Source organism: Neophocaena asiaeorientalis, unplaced genomic scaffold, assembly GCF_003031525.2.
Source record: "Neophocaena asiaeorientalis asiaeorientalis breed wild unplaced genomic scaffold, Neophocaena_asiaeorientalis_V1.1 scaffold443, whole genome shotgun sequence".
Taxonomy (NCBI): Eukaryota; Metazoa; Chordata; class Mammalia; order Artiodactyla; family Phocoenidae; genus Neophocaena; species Neophocaena asiaeorientalis.
In genome coordinates, this window is record NW_020171808.1 from 2,932,494 (window position 1) to 2,949,076 (window position 16,583).

General features: G+C 48.2%; 1 protein-coding gene across 3 annotated transcripts in view; it reads left to right on the forward strand.

The window, feature by feature from the left end:
* The first annotated feature begins 225 nt into the window (after window positions 1–225).
* CRYL1 (crystallin lambda 1) overlaps window positions 226–16,583 on the forward strand; it is a 66,319-nt gene continuing 49,961 nt past the window's right edge. For 2 of the 3 annotated variants that reach the window (XM_024752973.1, XM_024753053.1), the window contains exons 1-2: window positions 227–336; window positions 13,402–13,528. In XM_024752973.1, coding sequence (XP_024608741.1) covers window positions 254–336; window positions 13,402–13,528 — 210 coding nt within the window. In that variant the 5' untranslated portion in view covers window positions 227–253. Of the gene's footprint in view, window positions 337–3,119; window positions 3,185–13,401; window positions 13,529–16,583 lie in introns of all 3 variants that reach the window. The other variant, XM_024753128.1, reaches the window with a different exon arrangement.

A 16,583-nucleotide genomic window follows, 5' to 3' on the forward strand; every position in this document is an offset into this window, starting at 1 on the left:
TCTGCCATGCTCCCCGCGGGGTCCGGACGGGCACTGGAGTGGAGGACTCAGGAGCTCTTGCATGGAAGCAACAGTTTAAGTAGATACCGCTGTTAGAATGTGTAGTTTTAAGATATCAAAGATTTTAGGAATGGGATGCCGTGTAATTTGAAACTTTCCTCCTGGGCCGGGAATGGAAATGCTCCATTTTCAAGCTAACGGGTGGCCTCTCAATTTCTCTGCCTGCAGTGGCCTCATCGGGCGAAGCTGGGCAATGCTGTTCGCCAGTGCAGGCTTCAAGGTGAAACTGTACGACATTGAGCAGCGGCAGGTAACATACGCCCTGGACAGCATCAGGTAAGGCCGCTGCACCTGCGGAGGAATCCAGCGGCCCGTGGCCTCAGGTGGTCTTTCCTTCCGTGTCCTCAAGGCTGTAAGTCCTGTGATTTCACACCCCCTCGCTGTCGCAGCCTTGGAGCGGGTGAAGACCAGGCTGATGGAGAATGGGATTCACACCAAAGCAGGGGCTCAGATTATGAGGACAGGACTTAGGGCGGTGAAGACGTGTGAGGGGCGTGGAGGAACTGAGTGTAGACCCTCAGCTTCCAGCCCGAGTGAGTCAGGGAACTGCTCTCCTGTGTCACACGCCCTGGAGCTGTGTGGACTCTGCGCTTCAGAGAAAACTTAGGTCTGTGAATGGTCAGGGACCCACTCAAAGACATAATAGGACACAGAGTCCAGCCGTGGTTTATCTGACATGCCAAGGACAGGCACCTTCAGCATTTGTCTATACTGTTCGTTTTACAGAGATACTGCAAGTGTTACTTTCCATGTTAAATATGTACAAAAGAACAGATCACGTATACTCGTTTATGAAGACTGGGATAAAACAAACATTCATGAACTTGAGGACTAGAGCAGTATTATCAAAACCCTGTGTCCACCTTTGGAATCTGACCTCCATCTTCCTTTATTTTGTATCTACCATTACCTTGCCTAAAAAGAAGTTGTATCATATATTTGTTTCCCTAAACAATATATGGTTTAGTTTTCCTTGTTTTTGTGCTTCATAAAAATATTTTTGTGAGATTCACCCATGTCATTGCTTATAGCTGTAGTACATCTGTGTCCATTGCTATATAATATTCTACTGTGTGACTTTGCTGTTATTTATTTATATTTTATCCTGATGAACGTTATAGCTGTTTCTAGTTGGGGGCTAATGTAAACAATGCTGCATTATTATCCTTTCATATGTCTCCGGGTGCTTAAGTGCAAGAGTGTCCACAGGGTACATACCTAAGTGTGAGATTGCTGGGTCTGTTTTCCTTCTGGGATTCTGATTATATATATCGAACCAACTCATTCTAGCCTTCAGATCTTTTAAAGTCTCTTTCAGCTTTCCACCTCCCTCTCTCTTTGCAGGACATTCTGGGTACATTCTTTAGATCTTTCTTCCAGTTTACTGATTCTAGTTTTAGCTGTGTCTAATCTGTTATTTAAACCATCCACTGAGTTTATTTCAGTAATTAAATTTCCATTTTAAAAGTTCTATTAGCTTCTTTTCCAAATCTACCTGCTCATTTTTAATAGTTTCTCATTGTTTGCTGATTGTTTGTGGTTCCATTTTTCAAACCTTTGAGCGTTTAATACATGATTGCTTTATATTATATATCTGATAATTCCAGTACCTGGGGTTGTCTTAGATCAGGTTCCTCAGAATCAGAACCTGAGACAAAGATTCCTGGGCCAGTGATTTATTAAGAAAGTGCTTCTGGGAGAAACCCGTGAGGGACTGGGGCCGGGATAAGGAAGACAAAGGTAAGATTTTGGGAGGAGATCCAGCCTCAGCGAGTTTGCATTGGAGTCCTGGAGCATAAAGTGCTCTGCAGAGTTTTCATCCCTGGAGGCTAGGGAGCTGCTTTCACACTCCTGCCTGGGTGTGACTCCCAGGCTTCTGGGTCCAGGGTGGTGCCCTGAGGGAGGGGGCAACGAAGAATTCACAATCTGGGGGGATGGGCTGGTAAAGGGAATTCAGGGAGATCTGGGGGGATCCCCCATGCCTCCACTGCAGAAACCATTAGGGAGTTTGAGGTAAAAACATTTCTTTCCTGACTTATTCCCACTTTCATTCATTCAAAAACCCTGACTGAGCACCTCCTGTGTGCTGGGCACGGAGGCTGAAGATTAAGTGGTAAACACAATAGACTAAGACCCCAAACCTCGAGGGGAGGGGAGCGGAGTGGGGCGGACAGTCCAAAAGGAGTCACTGGCATGCTTGGTGTCTCAGCATCAGCTCTGGCAAACCAGGCAACTGGCCAGATCCGGGCTGCGGTGTGTTTGGTGTATCCTGTGAGCTAGGATTGAATTTAACACTTTTAAGGATTATAAAATAAAAAAGAAGAAAAGTATGTAACAGAGACCTCATGTGGCCACAAAGCTTGAAATATCCCTATGTGGCCCTTTACACAAGAATTGCTCGACCCACGTGTTTAATAGTTGAGATTCCGGTTTCCACTCCTGACGTGTGGGTTTTCCCGGACCAAGCAGCTCTCTGACCCCAGTTGCCCGTCCTACGACTCAGCTCAGTTCTGAGATGCCATCAGGCTCCGCAGGTGAGGGACTCGGTCCCGCGAGCCCCTCGATTCAGACGCCAATTAAGCCCAGTTGTCACCTGTGCTCCCGCAGAGGTTCCCACAGCCCCCTCCTTGGCTTTGCTTAACCGTGGCTAGAGCGGCTCACGGGTCTGGGAGACTAGCTACTCACTAGATTTCTGGTTTATTACCTACGGTGTTAGGGCTACACATCAACAGCCAGATGAAGAGAGGCACAGGGGACACGTGGAGGGGCGGGGAGTGTTCCTGCCCTCTGGGTGCCCTCCCCCGAATCTCCACCTCTTCAACCTGGAGGCTCTCTGAACCCTGTCTTTGGGTTTTATGGAGGCTTCATCATTTAGGCACTGTTGATTAAATCCATTAAATCATTGCCCGCTGGTGACTGAACTCACTCTCCGCCCCCAGGTCAGGGGCAAGGCTGTAATTACTGGGATGGTGCCACAGGCAACCAGACCCGATCCTGAGGTGCTTTCAAAAGTCACCTCATTAACATAACAAAAGACACATTTGTTGCTCTCTTCACAGGAAATTCCAAGAGTTTTTAGGAGTTCTGTGCCAGCTCTGTGAAGACCAGCTACATCTTTCTTATTGTAAGTCACGATATCACAGTAGTAGTAGGTGCTAAGAAGAAAAAGTTTGCGGTGGTTTATCACGGTAGGGGTGGGAAAGTGTCCCCTTCTTCCCTTCTAGGTTCTTTGGCTGGGCTGATAATTAAATTGATATAAGGCAGATTAACAGGAGAAAACCAGATGGAATTATGTACAAAGGGGAGCCCCCTAAAGCCATTAGGACTCACAAGGCTTAGCGGGGCAGCTGAGGCTTCTATAAACGTTGCCTGGGTGGGACGTCAGGATACGGAGGAGGGAAGGCCTTTCCCAGGAAGGAGAGGAGCCCTTGGGATAACAAAGGCTGCCCTATTGTGCAGGGGTTTCTCAGGTAAAACTGTCTCTTCTGACCCAGGCCCCCTTTCCAATGGAAATTTAGGCAGTTGAGGGGGAAGGAAAGAGCCTTTCCTGAATCTGCCGGGTTTTGATTGCGTTTATCTCAAAACAATCCTTGTGCCAAGGTGGCATATTTTGGGGTGAAAAAACCTGTTCCCCTTCGTTGCCTTGTGTGTTTGGTGGCCTCTGAGCTCGAATGAGTTTGGCCATAGTCTGTGGAAAGCCTGGGCCTGCGCTGGACCTAGTGTAGCGTACTGCAAACTCTCCGCTGGGGGTTTTCTCGGTCCTGCTCCTGGGTCAGGGGACTGAGTAGGGTCTGACTTTGTCTCCTTCACTCCTGACCTTGGGTCTCAGACACAGTCCCCTCGTGCATGTACCCTTAGGGCAACCCTGCCTTTTGCTGGTTTCAATTCTTTTATTTTTTTAGTTGATAAATATTTTTTTAATGAAACAGTTCCTTTTTAATTCCTACATTTTCTCTTTTTATTTTATTTATTTATTTTTAAAATATTTATTTATTTATTTGGTTGTACCGGGTCTTAGTTGTGGCAGGCAGGCTCCTTAGTTGCAGCTCCAGGGGTCCTTAGTTGCAGCTTGCCAGCTCCTTAGTTGTGGCATGCAAACTCTTAGCTGTGGCATGCATGTGGGATCTAATTCCCTGACTAGGGATTGAACCCAGGCCCCCTGCATTGGGAGTGCAGAGTCTTATCCACTGCGCCACCAGAGAAGTCCCTCTCTTTTTAAAACAGATCTTATTATTTAGAGCAGTTTTAAGTTCACAGCAAAACTGAGGAGAGGTATAGAGCTTTCCTGTGTTCCCCCAGCCCCAAACACATGCACAGCGCCCCCACTGTCAACATCCCTCACCGGATGGTACATTTGTTACAACTACAATGACACATCATCATCATCCAAAGACCATAGTTAATATCACAGTTCACTCTTAGTGTTGTATAGTAAGTCCCCTACATACGAGCCTTCAAGCTGCAAACGTGTGTTCGCATGTCCAATCACGTAAGCTAGTTCCCCTGTCTGGCGTACGCTGTCACGTGTGTGCATCCCCTACAAGTGGACAGCCGCCGTGCTTTTGTGTACCTTACTGTACAGTACTGTCTAGAGTACAGCAGTATGGTATCTTTAGTTCAAGCCCAGGATGTCCGGAAGCAAGCGTAAACGCAGCGGTATATATAGCCGATTGTGTTAGTTGGGTACCCGGGTTAACTTTGTTGGACTTAGGAACAAACTGGACTTACGAACGTGCTCTTGGAATGGAACTCGTTTGTATGTAAGGGACTTACTGTACATTCTGTGGGTTCAGACATATGGACATGTATCCACCATTATAGTATCATAAGGAAAAGTTACTGCCCTAAAAATTTCCTGTGTTATCAAATGAAACTTCATGTTCCTGATGCACGGTGAGGCCCAAAAAACCAAAATGTCAGAGTGTGGAGCAGAGAAAGGTTTACTGCAGGGCCAAGCAAGACAACCCGCGGCTTGTGCTCAAAAGACCCGAACTCCCCAGTGGTTTTTAGGGAAAAGTCTTTAATAGGCAAAATTTGGGGTGAGTGCTTCAGGGTGTGGGACTTCCTTCTGATTGGTTGGTGGTGAGGTAAGAGGGCGGAGCTCCAGGAATCTTCTGCTCAGCCTGAAGTTACCATCCTCCACCTGGGCTCTGCAGGAGAGCTCAGACAGGTATTGCGATGTGTATTCCTTGAGGTGGAACCAGGACCTGTCCCAAGGCTGTGCTGTTTCCTGACCGCTCCTCCCTGGTCTCTGCATCCCCTCCCTTCCCTGATCAGCAACTGTTTGAAGCTGCCCTTTGGAACTCAGGGAAGGTCTATGAGGCTGAACCCTTTTTCCTGCCAACAAGAAAAGGGGACACAAAAAGGCTTTTGTACCCAGGAGGGCCCCGCAGGGTCCTGCTCCATTTCACCTGTGCTCCCTCCTCCCAAGCCCTTGTCAGCCACTGAGCTTTATACTGTATCGTTTGGAATCATACAGTCTGTAGCCTGGTCACGTGGACTTCTTTCATTTAATAATATGCACTTAAGTTTTCCCCATGTCTTTTCATAACTCATTCCTTTTAGCACCGAATAATACTCCATTGTTGGGATACACCGCAGTTTATTTATCCATTTACTTACCGGAGGCCATCTTGGGCGCTCCCACATTTTGACAGTTATGAACCAAGCTCCTATAAACGAACATCCACACAGGTTTTTGTATGGACATGTTTTCAACTCCTAAGGGTAAATACCAAGGAGTACAATTGCTGGATCATATGGTAAGAGTGTTTTTTTTAATAGATTTCCCTTTTTAAAAAAAATAAATTTATTAACTTATTTATTTATTTTTGGCCGCATTGGGTCTTTGTTGCTGCACACAGGCTTTCTCTAGTTACGGTGAGCGGGGGCCACTCTTTGTTGCGGTGCGCGGGCTTCTCATTGCCGTGGCTTCTCTTGTTGTGGAGCACAGGCTCTAAGCACAAAGGCGAAATAGTTGTGGCGCTTGGGCTTAGTTGCTCCGTGGCATGTGGGATCTTCCCAGACCAGGGCTTGAACCCATGTCCCCTGCATAGGCAGGTGGATTCTTAACCACTGCACCACCAGGGAAGCCCTAGAGTGTTTTTAAAAGACATCAAAGGAACAAGGCAGCACAAAGAACTTAGTTTTAATTTAGTGGAGGATGAAAAAATGTTGATAGTTAATCTAAGAAAGAAGTGGAAAATTTTATTTGAGCCAACCTGAGGATTATAACCCAGGAAACAGTCTTTCAGAAAGTCTGAGGATTCTTCCTCCTGTTAGAGGTTAAAGCACAGTTGTGTAAGTTTTGGGGATGAAGATGAAGGGTTATGTGTCAAATATGTATATTTGTTACTGAACTCACTGCTCAAAAGCCAGTACTGGAGAGACCACTGTTGTTTGGAAAGGAAAGGTTGCTTTATTCAGGAGGCCGGCAACCTGCGGAGAAGGTGGGGTCATGTTCCAAAAAAAAAAATCCAAAGATTCTCCTCAACCATGAAATTAAAGGGAGAATCATTGGGGGAGGGGGTCAGAGTCTTCCTCCTCTCCCACTGTGTGCAGACTTTCTTCTGATTGGTCGGTGGTGAGTAAAGGGCGGAGCTCCAGGAATCTTGAGCTCAGCTTGAAGTTGCCATCCTCCACTGGGTTGGGGCCTTAGTTCCGGTAGAAGAACTCAAGGTATTGTGATGTATGTTCCTTGAGGGGGAACCAGGACCCTGCCCTGGTTTCTCTGCGCTGGGCAGAAAAAAGTATTATGTTTAAATTTTCCTTGAAATTTACAAATAATATTTATAAATGTATAGATTAAATTGATAAATAAGTTCATAAATTAAATTTGTAAATAAATTCATAAATAAAATTCCTTGAAATACGAATTTTATTTCATCAAGGTGATGTAGGGAGCAATAGGAACTTATTGAGTGTAACAACCATTAAGGGGAACACAGTGTAAAGAACTTTGAGGAATTTGTGGCATTCCTAAGTAGGTAAAATTACACTGACTTTGATAAATTTATCTTCTGTTCCCACATTAGTGGTTTGTCTGAGTCGGGGCGCAGGGAGTCCCTATGGGGATGGTGGTGACAGTCGTGCTGGGCCTCACATGCTGGGCTTTTACTTGGCTTTCTGGCAAGCGTGTTGCTGGAGGCAGTTTGGAGCTGAGTTTAGCTGAACAGCAGGCCCAGGGTTTGAGGGAAGCCCAGGCTGGGGAGGCGACCCTGAGCCAGCCTGGTGCGGGCTGCAGACCAGCTCGGAAAGGCCAGACGGTAGAGCTTTAGGCTTTTCAGTTCCTCCTTGTGGAGCTGAAGCTGCCAGTCTGTGTGCAAACAAGGGGCCAGGCTTGCGTCCCAGCAAACTTAGTGTGTTAGCACTAGCTTTGGAGTCCATAAAATTGTCACACGTCACAAAGTATTGTTTGTTTTTTTCAACCATTTAAAAATATAAAAATCGGGCTTCCCTGGTGGCGCAGTGGTTGAGAGTCCGCCTGCCGATGCAGGGGACACGGGTTCGTGCCCCGGTCCGGGAAGATCCCACATGCTGCCGAGTGGCTGGGCCCGTGAGCCATGGCCGCTGAGCCTGCGCGTCCGGAGCCTGTGCTCCGCAACGGGAGAGGCTACAACAGTGAGAGGCCTGCGTACCGCAAAAAACAAAACAAAACAAAACAAAAAATGTAAAAATCATCATTCTCTCTCAGGCCTTATGGGAACTGGACTGTAGTTTACTGACCTCTACTCTGTTCAGTTCTGTTATCGTTTCATCTTTTATTTTGTAGACCTAGTTCCAGCACAGCTGTAACCAAGAGCAAACTCTTATGATTCCTAATTGAAAAGTTCTTTGTCCTACTTCTTGGGGTATTTGTATTAATAGGCCTTATTTTTGGGGTGTATCATTAAAGATCTTGGCCACTTTTAAAGTCCTTTCAGTTATCAGGGAGAATGTGGGGAAATTATAAGTAGGGTTTTCTTGTTCCTTTTTTTTTAGGCCAGATTAAAGGCTATTTTCCTACTACTTTGCTTAATTAAGATCTAATACTTTAAACTATTATTGGTGGCCAATTAGATTGGCCTGTAAGATTTTTCAACCAAACCAAACCAAACAAAACAAAAAACACCAAACCAAAACAATTACTATTAGCATCCTTGTTCTAGAACAGGCAAGTGTACTGAATTCTTATGTGTCTTAAGACTTGAGTACACACAAATCTTTCCTCATACAGTGGCTTTGTTTTTGTAACCCACATATGTGTAAGTCGAGTTCACTTTAATATGCAGGACTGGTTGTACTTCTGACAGGAAGTGGGATTTCGGGATATCTTGTGACTGCCTCTGCTCAGATTGTTGCTGGCAAAAGCCTCCAGGAGAATTGGGTTTGAGTGCTGTCTGGTCACCCTCCTAGGTGGGGCACCACTCAGTTTTAGGTATTGTGACTAATGTAAGGCCACCTGCTCCCCTTTGTTAAATCAGGGGATTTTCAAATGTGCCATTCCTGCACCGGAGACCAAGTTAAGAGGCTCGAATCCAAGCCTTACTTTTGGGAATATTTTGGTCAGGAAGGTGAGTTCTGAGTGTCACAATCTTTTCAGCCAGGAAAGAATTGTCACTGCTTCTTTCAGTAAGAAAACCATCAGCCTGCAGGCCGAAATGGCTGTCGGCTCACGTCGACAGCAACACTGGGTGTTGGCTGTGGTCCTGAGAGGTTCAGGACCCCAAGATGAAGTATCCCTGGCCATGTCTTAGGCACGAGGCTTAAGGAGAGCCAACTTTATCCTTTTGTCAAGAAGCATAAACAGTGTGTCTTCCCGATTGGGTTGAATTGACTGCTGGGTCATTGTTGTGTTCAAGGAGCATCCTTATTATTATTTTTTTAATACTTATTTATCTAGGCTGCATCGGGTCTTATTTGCGGCATGTGGGATCTAGTTCCCTGATCGGGGATCGAACCAGGCCCCCTGCATTGGGAGCGCAGAGTTTTACCCACTGGACCACCCCAGGGAAGTCCCAAGGAACATCCTTTTGTGGCCCCTGTTCTGTGGTCCTTGTTGTCACACAGGTGAGGATGGAGCTGTGCCTTCCTCTCGGCGCCCCTTGGTGTTTGATCTCCAAACACCAGCCAGGATGGGCACAGAAATAAAGCGATTCTTGTCCCCAGAGCCTAGAACATACTGAGCACTAGCTCAATAGTTGTTTTAACTGAGTCATAGGAACGTTTTCTAGAGTCTGTGGCTGTGTTTTTCACAGACTTTTCTGCCGTCTGTCCCGCCCTTGCGGTTTGCCTCACTTACCATATTCAGTTCTTCTGAACATCCTGTAGTAGAAAATAAAATGTTGAAACTCTTTTTTTTTTGGCGGTACGCGGGCCTCTCACTGTTGTGGCCTCTCCCGTTGCGGAGCACAGGCTCCGGACGCGCGGGCCCAGCGGCCATGGCTCACAGGCCCAGCCGCTCCGCGGCATGTGGGATCTTCCCGGACCGGGGCACGAACCCGTGTCCCCTGCATCGGCAGGTGGACTCAACCACTGCGCCACCAGGGAAGCCCCAAGTGGCTCCTATTTTTAATAAAAAGTTTGGTATTTTCCCACTTCAGAGACACTGAAAATGATAAAAATGAGATGAACGAATGAAAAGAAAGTGTCCGCACAGCATTCCACCGCAGGGGCCGAGGGCACTGCGGCATGTTGTCCCGACGTAACTGGGGCCTTTGTGGAGCATCAGCTTGATGCAGTTGAGCATCCCTGGGCCCTGGGACACGTCTGGCCTGGCCCCTCGTTTCCCAGCTGGCCCCTGCCCTGTGCCTCTGTGATTTAGGATTTTTGTTGGCGGAGGCCAGGTAGACTTGCGTTCGTGAGCTTGGTCCTGCCTGGCTCTGCCCTCCTGCTGCATCCTCTCCATTTCCAGCTGCCTCAGTGCCTCAGACCTCAGGGAAGAGGGGGAAGTAGAAAAGCCTGCCCCAGATCCCCTTGGCGCTTCATAACAGGCTGACAGTGGCGCTCCTCGTGGAGTTGGCCGCAGACAGGAAGCAGGCAGTGAGGACAGGGCTACAGGCGGGGTGCAGAGCACAGGACACGAGGAATCCTCTGAAACAGCTCAGTGCCTAGGTGGTTATATTTTAAACAATTTTATTAAGTAAATGCATGCGTAAAGACAACTATTAACTAGAGTTTATAACCCAAACCCACAGTCTCCTGTCCCCTGTCCCTACACCAGGGCTTAGGATCTGACCTGGGAACACATCCTGCTGTTTGGGAAATACTTGTGTTTTATTTCTTTGATAAGTTCTTATCTTTTAAAATTAATAAATGTCTGTTTAAAATAAAATCTCAAAAACAGAAGTATACAAAAAGATCACCCATTTTGGACCCTATACTGTTAATTGTTAACATCTTTTCTCCCAACTTTGCTGCCTGGTGCTGGGCTGACCTCTAGAGGTCAGGCTGGGGCACTGCAGCCTCTTAGCGGGCGTTCTTGGCCTCCGAGTAGTGAGTGTGTGAGGCTGAGAAGCCAGCTGAGCGTCGTACCTTTTCCAGGTATTTATGTTCGTCCCCTGCAAAGCTCGAGGCAGAAGTTCTTCCAAAACACTCAATGAAGAATATTGGAACTAGTGTAACTAGATTTTTTGGTTTGTTTGTTTTAGCTGATATACCACAGCTCTTCCAAATCATTTATATGATAAAACTGTCACAGATTCTGTCTCCTTTTAAAAAATTGAAGCCTGAGTCCCCTGCATGGTGATGGCCTGCGAGGGCTTCTTCACGAAGCCGTCCCAGAAGCAGGAGAGGCTGCGTCCGCCTGATGCGTCGTGGACTTGTTCTCTTTGCCTGAAGCTTCTTTTTGGTAAAATAATAAAGAAACCTGTATTTCAGCACATCTTTCCGTTTTCTCACAGTAACAGTAGCAAGAAAGTTTCTCTTCCTCAATTTGTAGCTAAAGCGAAATACAAAATGCACAGCTTTAAGAAAAAAACAGAACAAGGGAGCTGGCCGACCCATGTGGGCCCTGGTGCCTCAGGAGTACCGGCCTCCCCGGGACAGGGCAGGACAGGACAGGGCAGAACAGGACAAGGCAGGACAGGACAGGACAGGACAGGACAAAGCAGGACAGGACAGGAGAGGACAGGACAGAGCAGAACAGGACAAGGCAGGACAGGACAGGACAGGGCAGGACAGGACAGGGCAGAACAGGACAAGGCAGGACAGGACAGGACAGGACAGGGCAGGACAGGACAGGACAGGAGAGGACAGGACAGGACAGGACAGGACAAAGCAGGACAGGACAGGAGAGGACAGGACAGAGCAGAACAGGACAAGGCAGGACAGGGCAGAACAGGACAAGGCAGGACAGGACAAGGCAGGACAGGACAGGACAAGCAGGGCTGCCCATGGGTTACCTCGGCTCGGGGATGCCCTGCAGACACCGGCCCAGGGCCATCCCTCCTGTCCAGGCCTCACTCACATCATGCCCGGCCTTCCCGTGGTCTCCTGTTCCCGCAGCGCCTGGTGCGGTGACCTGAGACCCAGACCCTCCAGGTAACTGGCCACACTCAAGCCATCGCCCCAACCCAGGGCCTCCCCGACCCCTGGCTGACACCCTGCGCCCAGGAGCGCCAACCCGACTTGTTCCCTCCAAAGGACTCCGACGGCTTAGCGATAAAACCTGTGGCGTGAAAGTGGCTGAGTCACTGGCAGAGAAATCCAGAGAATGTTCTGGAAAGCCTGCGCACGTTTGTGCGTGTGCGTACCTTGTGTATTTAACGTGTCGTGAGTTACAGCCACGCAGCCCTGGTCCACATTGCGAGGCGCCTCCTTGTGCCCTTCTCCCCGGGGGCCCACTGAGGCTGAACAGCCACTGGTTTCTGGTTTTACCCACCATGGGCCTTGTTTCACCCTTTAAAGATTTTTTTTTAAAAGTTTAATTTTAAAATGCATATAACATAAGATTTATTGTCTTAATAATTTTTTGGTCCAGTTCAGTGATATTAAGTGCATTCACACTGTTGCACAGCCATCTGTCTCCATCACTCTTGTCGTCGTCATCTTGCAAAACGGAGACTCTGTCCCCATTAGACAGCAACCTGCTCCAGCCCCTGGCAGCCCCCACTCGCTCTCTGTCTCTGTGAAGTTGGTTATTCTAGGGACCTCGTACAAGTGGAATCGTACAATACTTGTCCTTTTGTGGCTGGCTTGCTTCACTGAGCATAATGTCCTCAAGGTTCATCCATGGTGTTGTAACCGGAAGTGGGGTTCGGCCACTCGCCACTCAAAAGCCGATAAAGAGGCCAGGCTGGTGGAAAGGAAGGTTTGCTTTATTTTGCAGGCCGGCAGCCGGGGTGGGGGGCGGAGGGAGACGGATGCCTGTCCAAAGGCCGACTCCCCCCGCTGACAACCAGGGGGCAAGAGCTTTTACAGACAGCTTTTATTCTACCGGCAGAAACAGCACAGGCAGCTCTGACAGTCACCACGATATTGGTCATCGGTGGTCTGACCAGCGTCATCTTGATTGGTTTAGGTACAGTTAACCTTCAGTTCCACATTCGGTTTGCTTCCATCTCTTTGAGGCCAGTTCTCGGAATTGTGGCAGCTTCTGTCATGGCTACAGTCTGGTCATCATGGAGTTAACTTCTTCCACCTGGTGAGGGTTTCAGTATCTACAAGACAGCTCACAGGATAGGCTCAGAGTATTATCTCTATCCCTTAAGGGGGAACTAAAGGTCCTTGGCTATGCTCAATGACTAAACTATTATTTTTTGGTCTCCTTTGACTGTTTTCCTTTGTTTCTGCATTTTCTCACTTCTCTGATTAAACTTATTCTTTGGCTAAAGTTTTTCCACAGACAAAAGGCAGGCTGAGGACATAGCGTCCTGCTGCGTTTCAGTGTAGCCTGTGTCAGGGTTTCCTTCCCTCTTAAGGCTGAATAACATTCCATTGTGTGGTTGTGTATCCATTCATCCGTCTGTGGACATTGGGTTGTTCCCCTCTTTTGGCCACTGAGCAAGGCTGGTATGGACACGGGGGTACAAATATGTGTTTGAGTCCCAGCTTTCAGCTTTTGGGGGTGTACACCCAAAAGTGGAGTCACCAGTTCATCATGGTCCTATTTTTAACTTGTTGAGAAACCACCCAACATCTGCCCCGCTGGCTGCAGCTTTTACATTCCAGCCGGCAGTGCACAGGGTTGTTTCTCCACATCCCCGCGAGCGCTTGGCTTCTTCTCTCTTCTGTTCACCGTCACCATCCTAATGGGCGTCCCGTGGTTTTAATTTGCATTTCCCTGCCGATGAGTAACGTAGACCTCTGTTTGATTTTGAATTGTTTCCGAATACTCACGGCTCACTCTGCACTGCTTTCCAGAAAAGAGATGAAGTTGCTGGAGCAGTCGGGCTCCCTGAAAGGCTCGCGGGGCGCCGAGGAGCAGCTGTCACTCATCAGCGGTTGTTCCGACATCCGGGAGGCGGTAGAGGGCGCCCTGCACGTCCAGGTGAGTGGGGACACCTGCCCGCCGGGGCTGGAACAGCTAGCCTTCCAGCTCCTTGGGTCAAAGGCAGTCGAAGGCGTGGGCATCGTGTACCTGCAGGTCAGGATGCCGTTCACGTGACAGGAAACATTGTCTTTAACCATCTGGTACATGGGCTCTCGTCAAACCCCCGGGATAGTGTTATCTTTCAGGGGTGTTAGAATGTTTAGCAGAAATACATTTTCTGAACAGCTAACGCTGTTATTTTGTTTTTCTTCTAACTGAATGAGAGACTATGTTCATGTTCTCGTATGCAATTGTGTAGAAGCTTAAAGAAATCACCCAAAAGGAACCCTTTCATTTCTTGTGGCATTTGCATTTAGTTTTTCCGACGTCACTCGGCAAAAGCAGGCTCTCTGGGGGCCCTGTTCCCACCGCCGAGGATGCTCCAGGCTGAGCGGGAGGTGCCCTCGCAGGGTCCAGCCCACCCGGGCCCACAAGCAGCTCCTGCCCCACTGAGACCCCGGTGTCACCCCGGCTTCTGAAATGTGACACTTGCTGCCCAGGGTTGACGCGGGCATCGCTCCGGAGCCCCTCACTGTCTGTCCAGTCAGTGATGATGTTTCGTCTGCTCTGTGACGATGGTTGAGGTGAGAATGTGGGAGCAAACCTGGGGCCCGAGCGTGTTTCCTGGTCCGGAGGCCGAGGGCCTGACGCTCCTCCAGTTCACACAGCAAAGGCCTCCATCTCCTCCTGGTCTTTCCACCCGGATCTCGTGACACTGAGGGCTCGGAGGGGCCCCGGCGTCACTGCTTAGCCTTCCGGACGTGGCCCTGAGCGCCCAGGGCTCCTCCCAGCACGGTCCCCGCAGAGGGGACTTCACGTAGTTAGCTTGTTTTTTTTTCTTTTTGGTTAGCTTGTTTTTAAGGGAAGTGTCTTCTCTTTTGCGACCCTGCTGGAGGAGGGGGATGTAGGTTGTGCAGCTCGTGGCGCCAGAAGAGACCCCCTGCAGGGGCGAGGGGACAGGGGACCGAGGGCTCCAGAGCAGACCTCGAGCCACCCGCCCTGCACTGAGCAGCTGAGGGCCTTTCTCCAGCTTCCTGACCCGACCCCTCGTCCTGGTCCGGCGAGGGTGGTTCACCCATGCCTGGGTCATCGTGGTCACATCAGGTGACCCTAATGCAAGGCCAGGCTCCGTTGCCTCCAATGAGAACATCAATAAATTCCTTTTTGGGGTCAATTTAATATATAATATTTACGCGATGGAAATGAAAGTTTATAATGACACATATGATGACCTGACATGTGAACATGTGACCACATGTTAACACTCGTTCAGACTTTTAACGGTGTCTGACTTGGCATCTGTCTTCACTAAGTGACTTGAGCCTCTTTTTTAAAATTTATTTATTTATTTTATTTTTGGCTGCCTTGGGTCTTAGTTGCTGCACGCGGGCTTTTCTCTAGTTGTGGCGAGCAGGGGCTACTCTTCATTGTGGTGCGTGGGCTTCTCATTGCGGTCGCTTCTCTGGTTGCGGAGCACGGGCTCTAGGTGTGTGAGCTTCCGTAGTTGTGGCTCATGGGTTCAGTAGCTGTGGCTCGCGGGCTCTAGAGCGCAGGCTCAGTAGTTGTGGCGCATGGGCTTAGTTGCTCTGCGGCATGTGGGATCTTACCGGACCAGGGATCGAACCCGTGTCCCCTGCATTGGTAGGCGGATTCTTAACCACTGTGCCACCAGGGAAACCCGCAACTAATGCATCTTAATTTCACCTTATGTTTTCCAAACAAATGAGAAAATAAATCCCCCCAATCAAAACCTGCCTGATGTGATACCATGTGTTTGTTAAGTTATATTAGGTTTCTAACAATCTGGGGATGTTAAACATTTATTTTAAAGAATAAAGAAAGTTTGGGAGAATGCTACTCGGGTCCATTATTCCAAAAATGTTTTAGTACTTTCCTGTATTTGTATTTCTTTCCATTTCTTCTGTTTATTTTCTCTCTTTCTCTAACATACTTAACATTATACTGTGAATAGAATTTTGCCTCACGGTTTTTCTTTAGGACTTTACAACCTTTCTTGCCTTCCTCTCTCTATCAGATAGAAGTATAATTTTTGGACTTAAAAAAAAAACTGTTATGTTTATCATGTGATATCTAACCTGAGAGAACCTTCCATCTAAAAATGACCTTGGGGCTTCCCTGGTGGCGCAGTGGTTGAGAGTCCGCCTGCCGATGCAGGGGACACGGGTTTGTGCCCTGGTGCGGGAGGATCCCACATGCCGCGCAGCGGCTGGGCCCTTGAGCCATGGCCGCTGAGCCTCCGCGTCCGGAGCCTGTGCTCTGCAACGGGAGAGGCCACAACAGTGAGAGGCCCGCATACCGCAAAAAAAATAAAAATAAAAAAAAAATATTTTTTAAAAAATAAATTAAATAAAAATGACCTTGAAGCTGAAGGGCCAAGGCCATGGCTGCATCCGCTCCCCGCCAGCCTCATGGCACCTCCCCATCTTAGTGCCCGGAGGCTTCCTGCTAGCCACCCCTTCTTAGCAATTCTTTATGGCTCCCTTTTTCCCAATTATAAAAGGAAAAATTCTCATTGTAGAAAAATTAATCCAGGCTACTTGGAGACTTTTTTTTAATAAAAAGAGAATGATCATTACTTTAGTGAATTGTCCGGAGTCAGGAGGCAGAGCATGTGAATTAATACAAACAATGCTTCCACCACAAACCATCCAGTTGTGGGATTTACTGAGTCCCGAGGGTCACAGCCCCAGAAATGTGAGCGTAGTTCTTTGTGGTCAGTTTGTCTTCTACCCAAACCCCAGCGGGCGGGAGCCTGGGTCAGAAGGTTTCCTAACACTCTGCTGAAATGTGGGAGCGTGCAAGAATGGAACCTGAATTTCTAGAACTTAGTGCAATTTTGAAATCAAATCTTGCCTGGCAAGAGAATCTACCGTGCTGGAAAAATAAGTTTATTCTGAAAAGCCCGTCTAATGCATTGGCTGTTACAGAGCATTAAGGCTCACTAGCTGTGGTACAGAGGCTTCATCTTACCTCTGGAATTTCAGACCTGAGA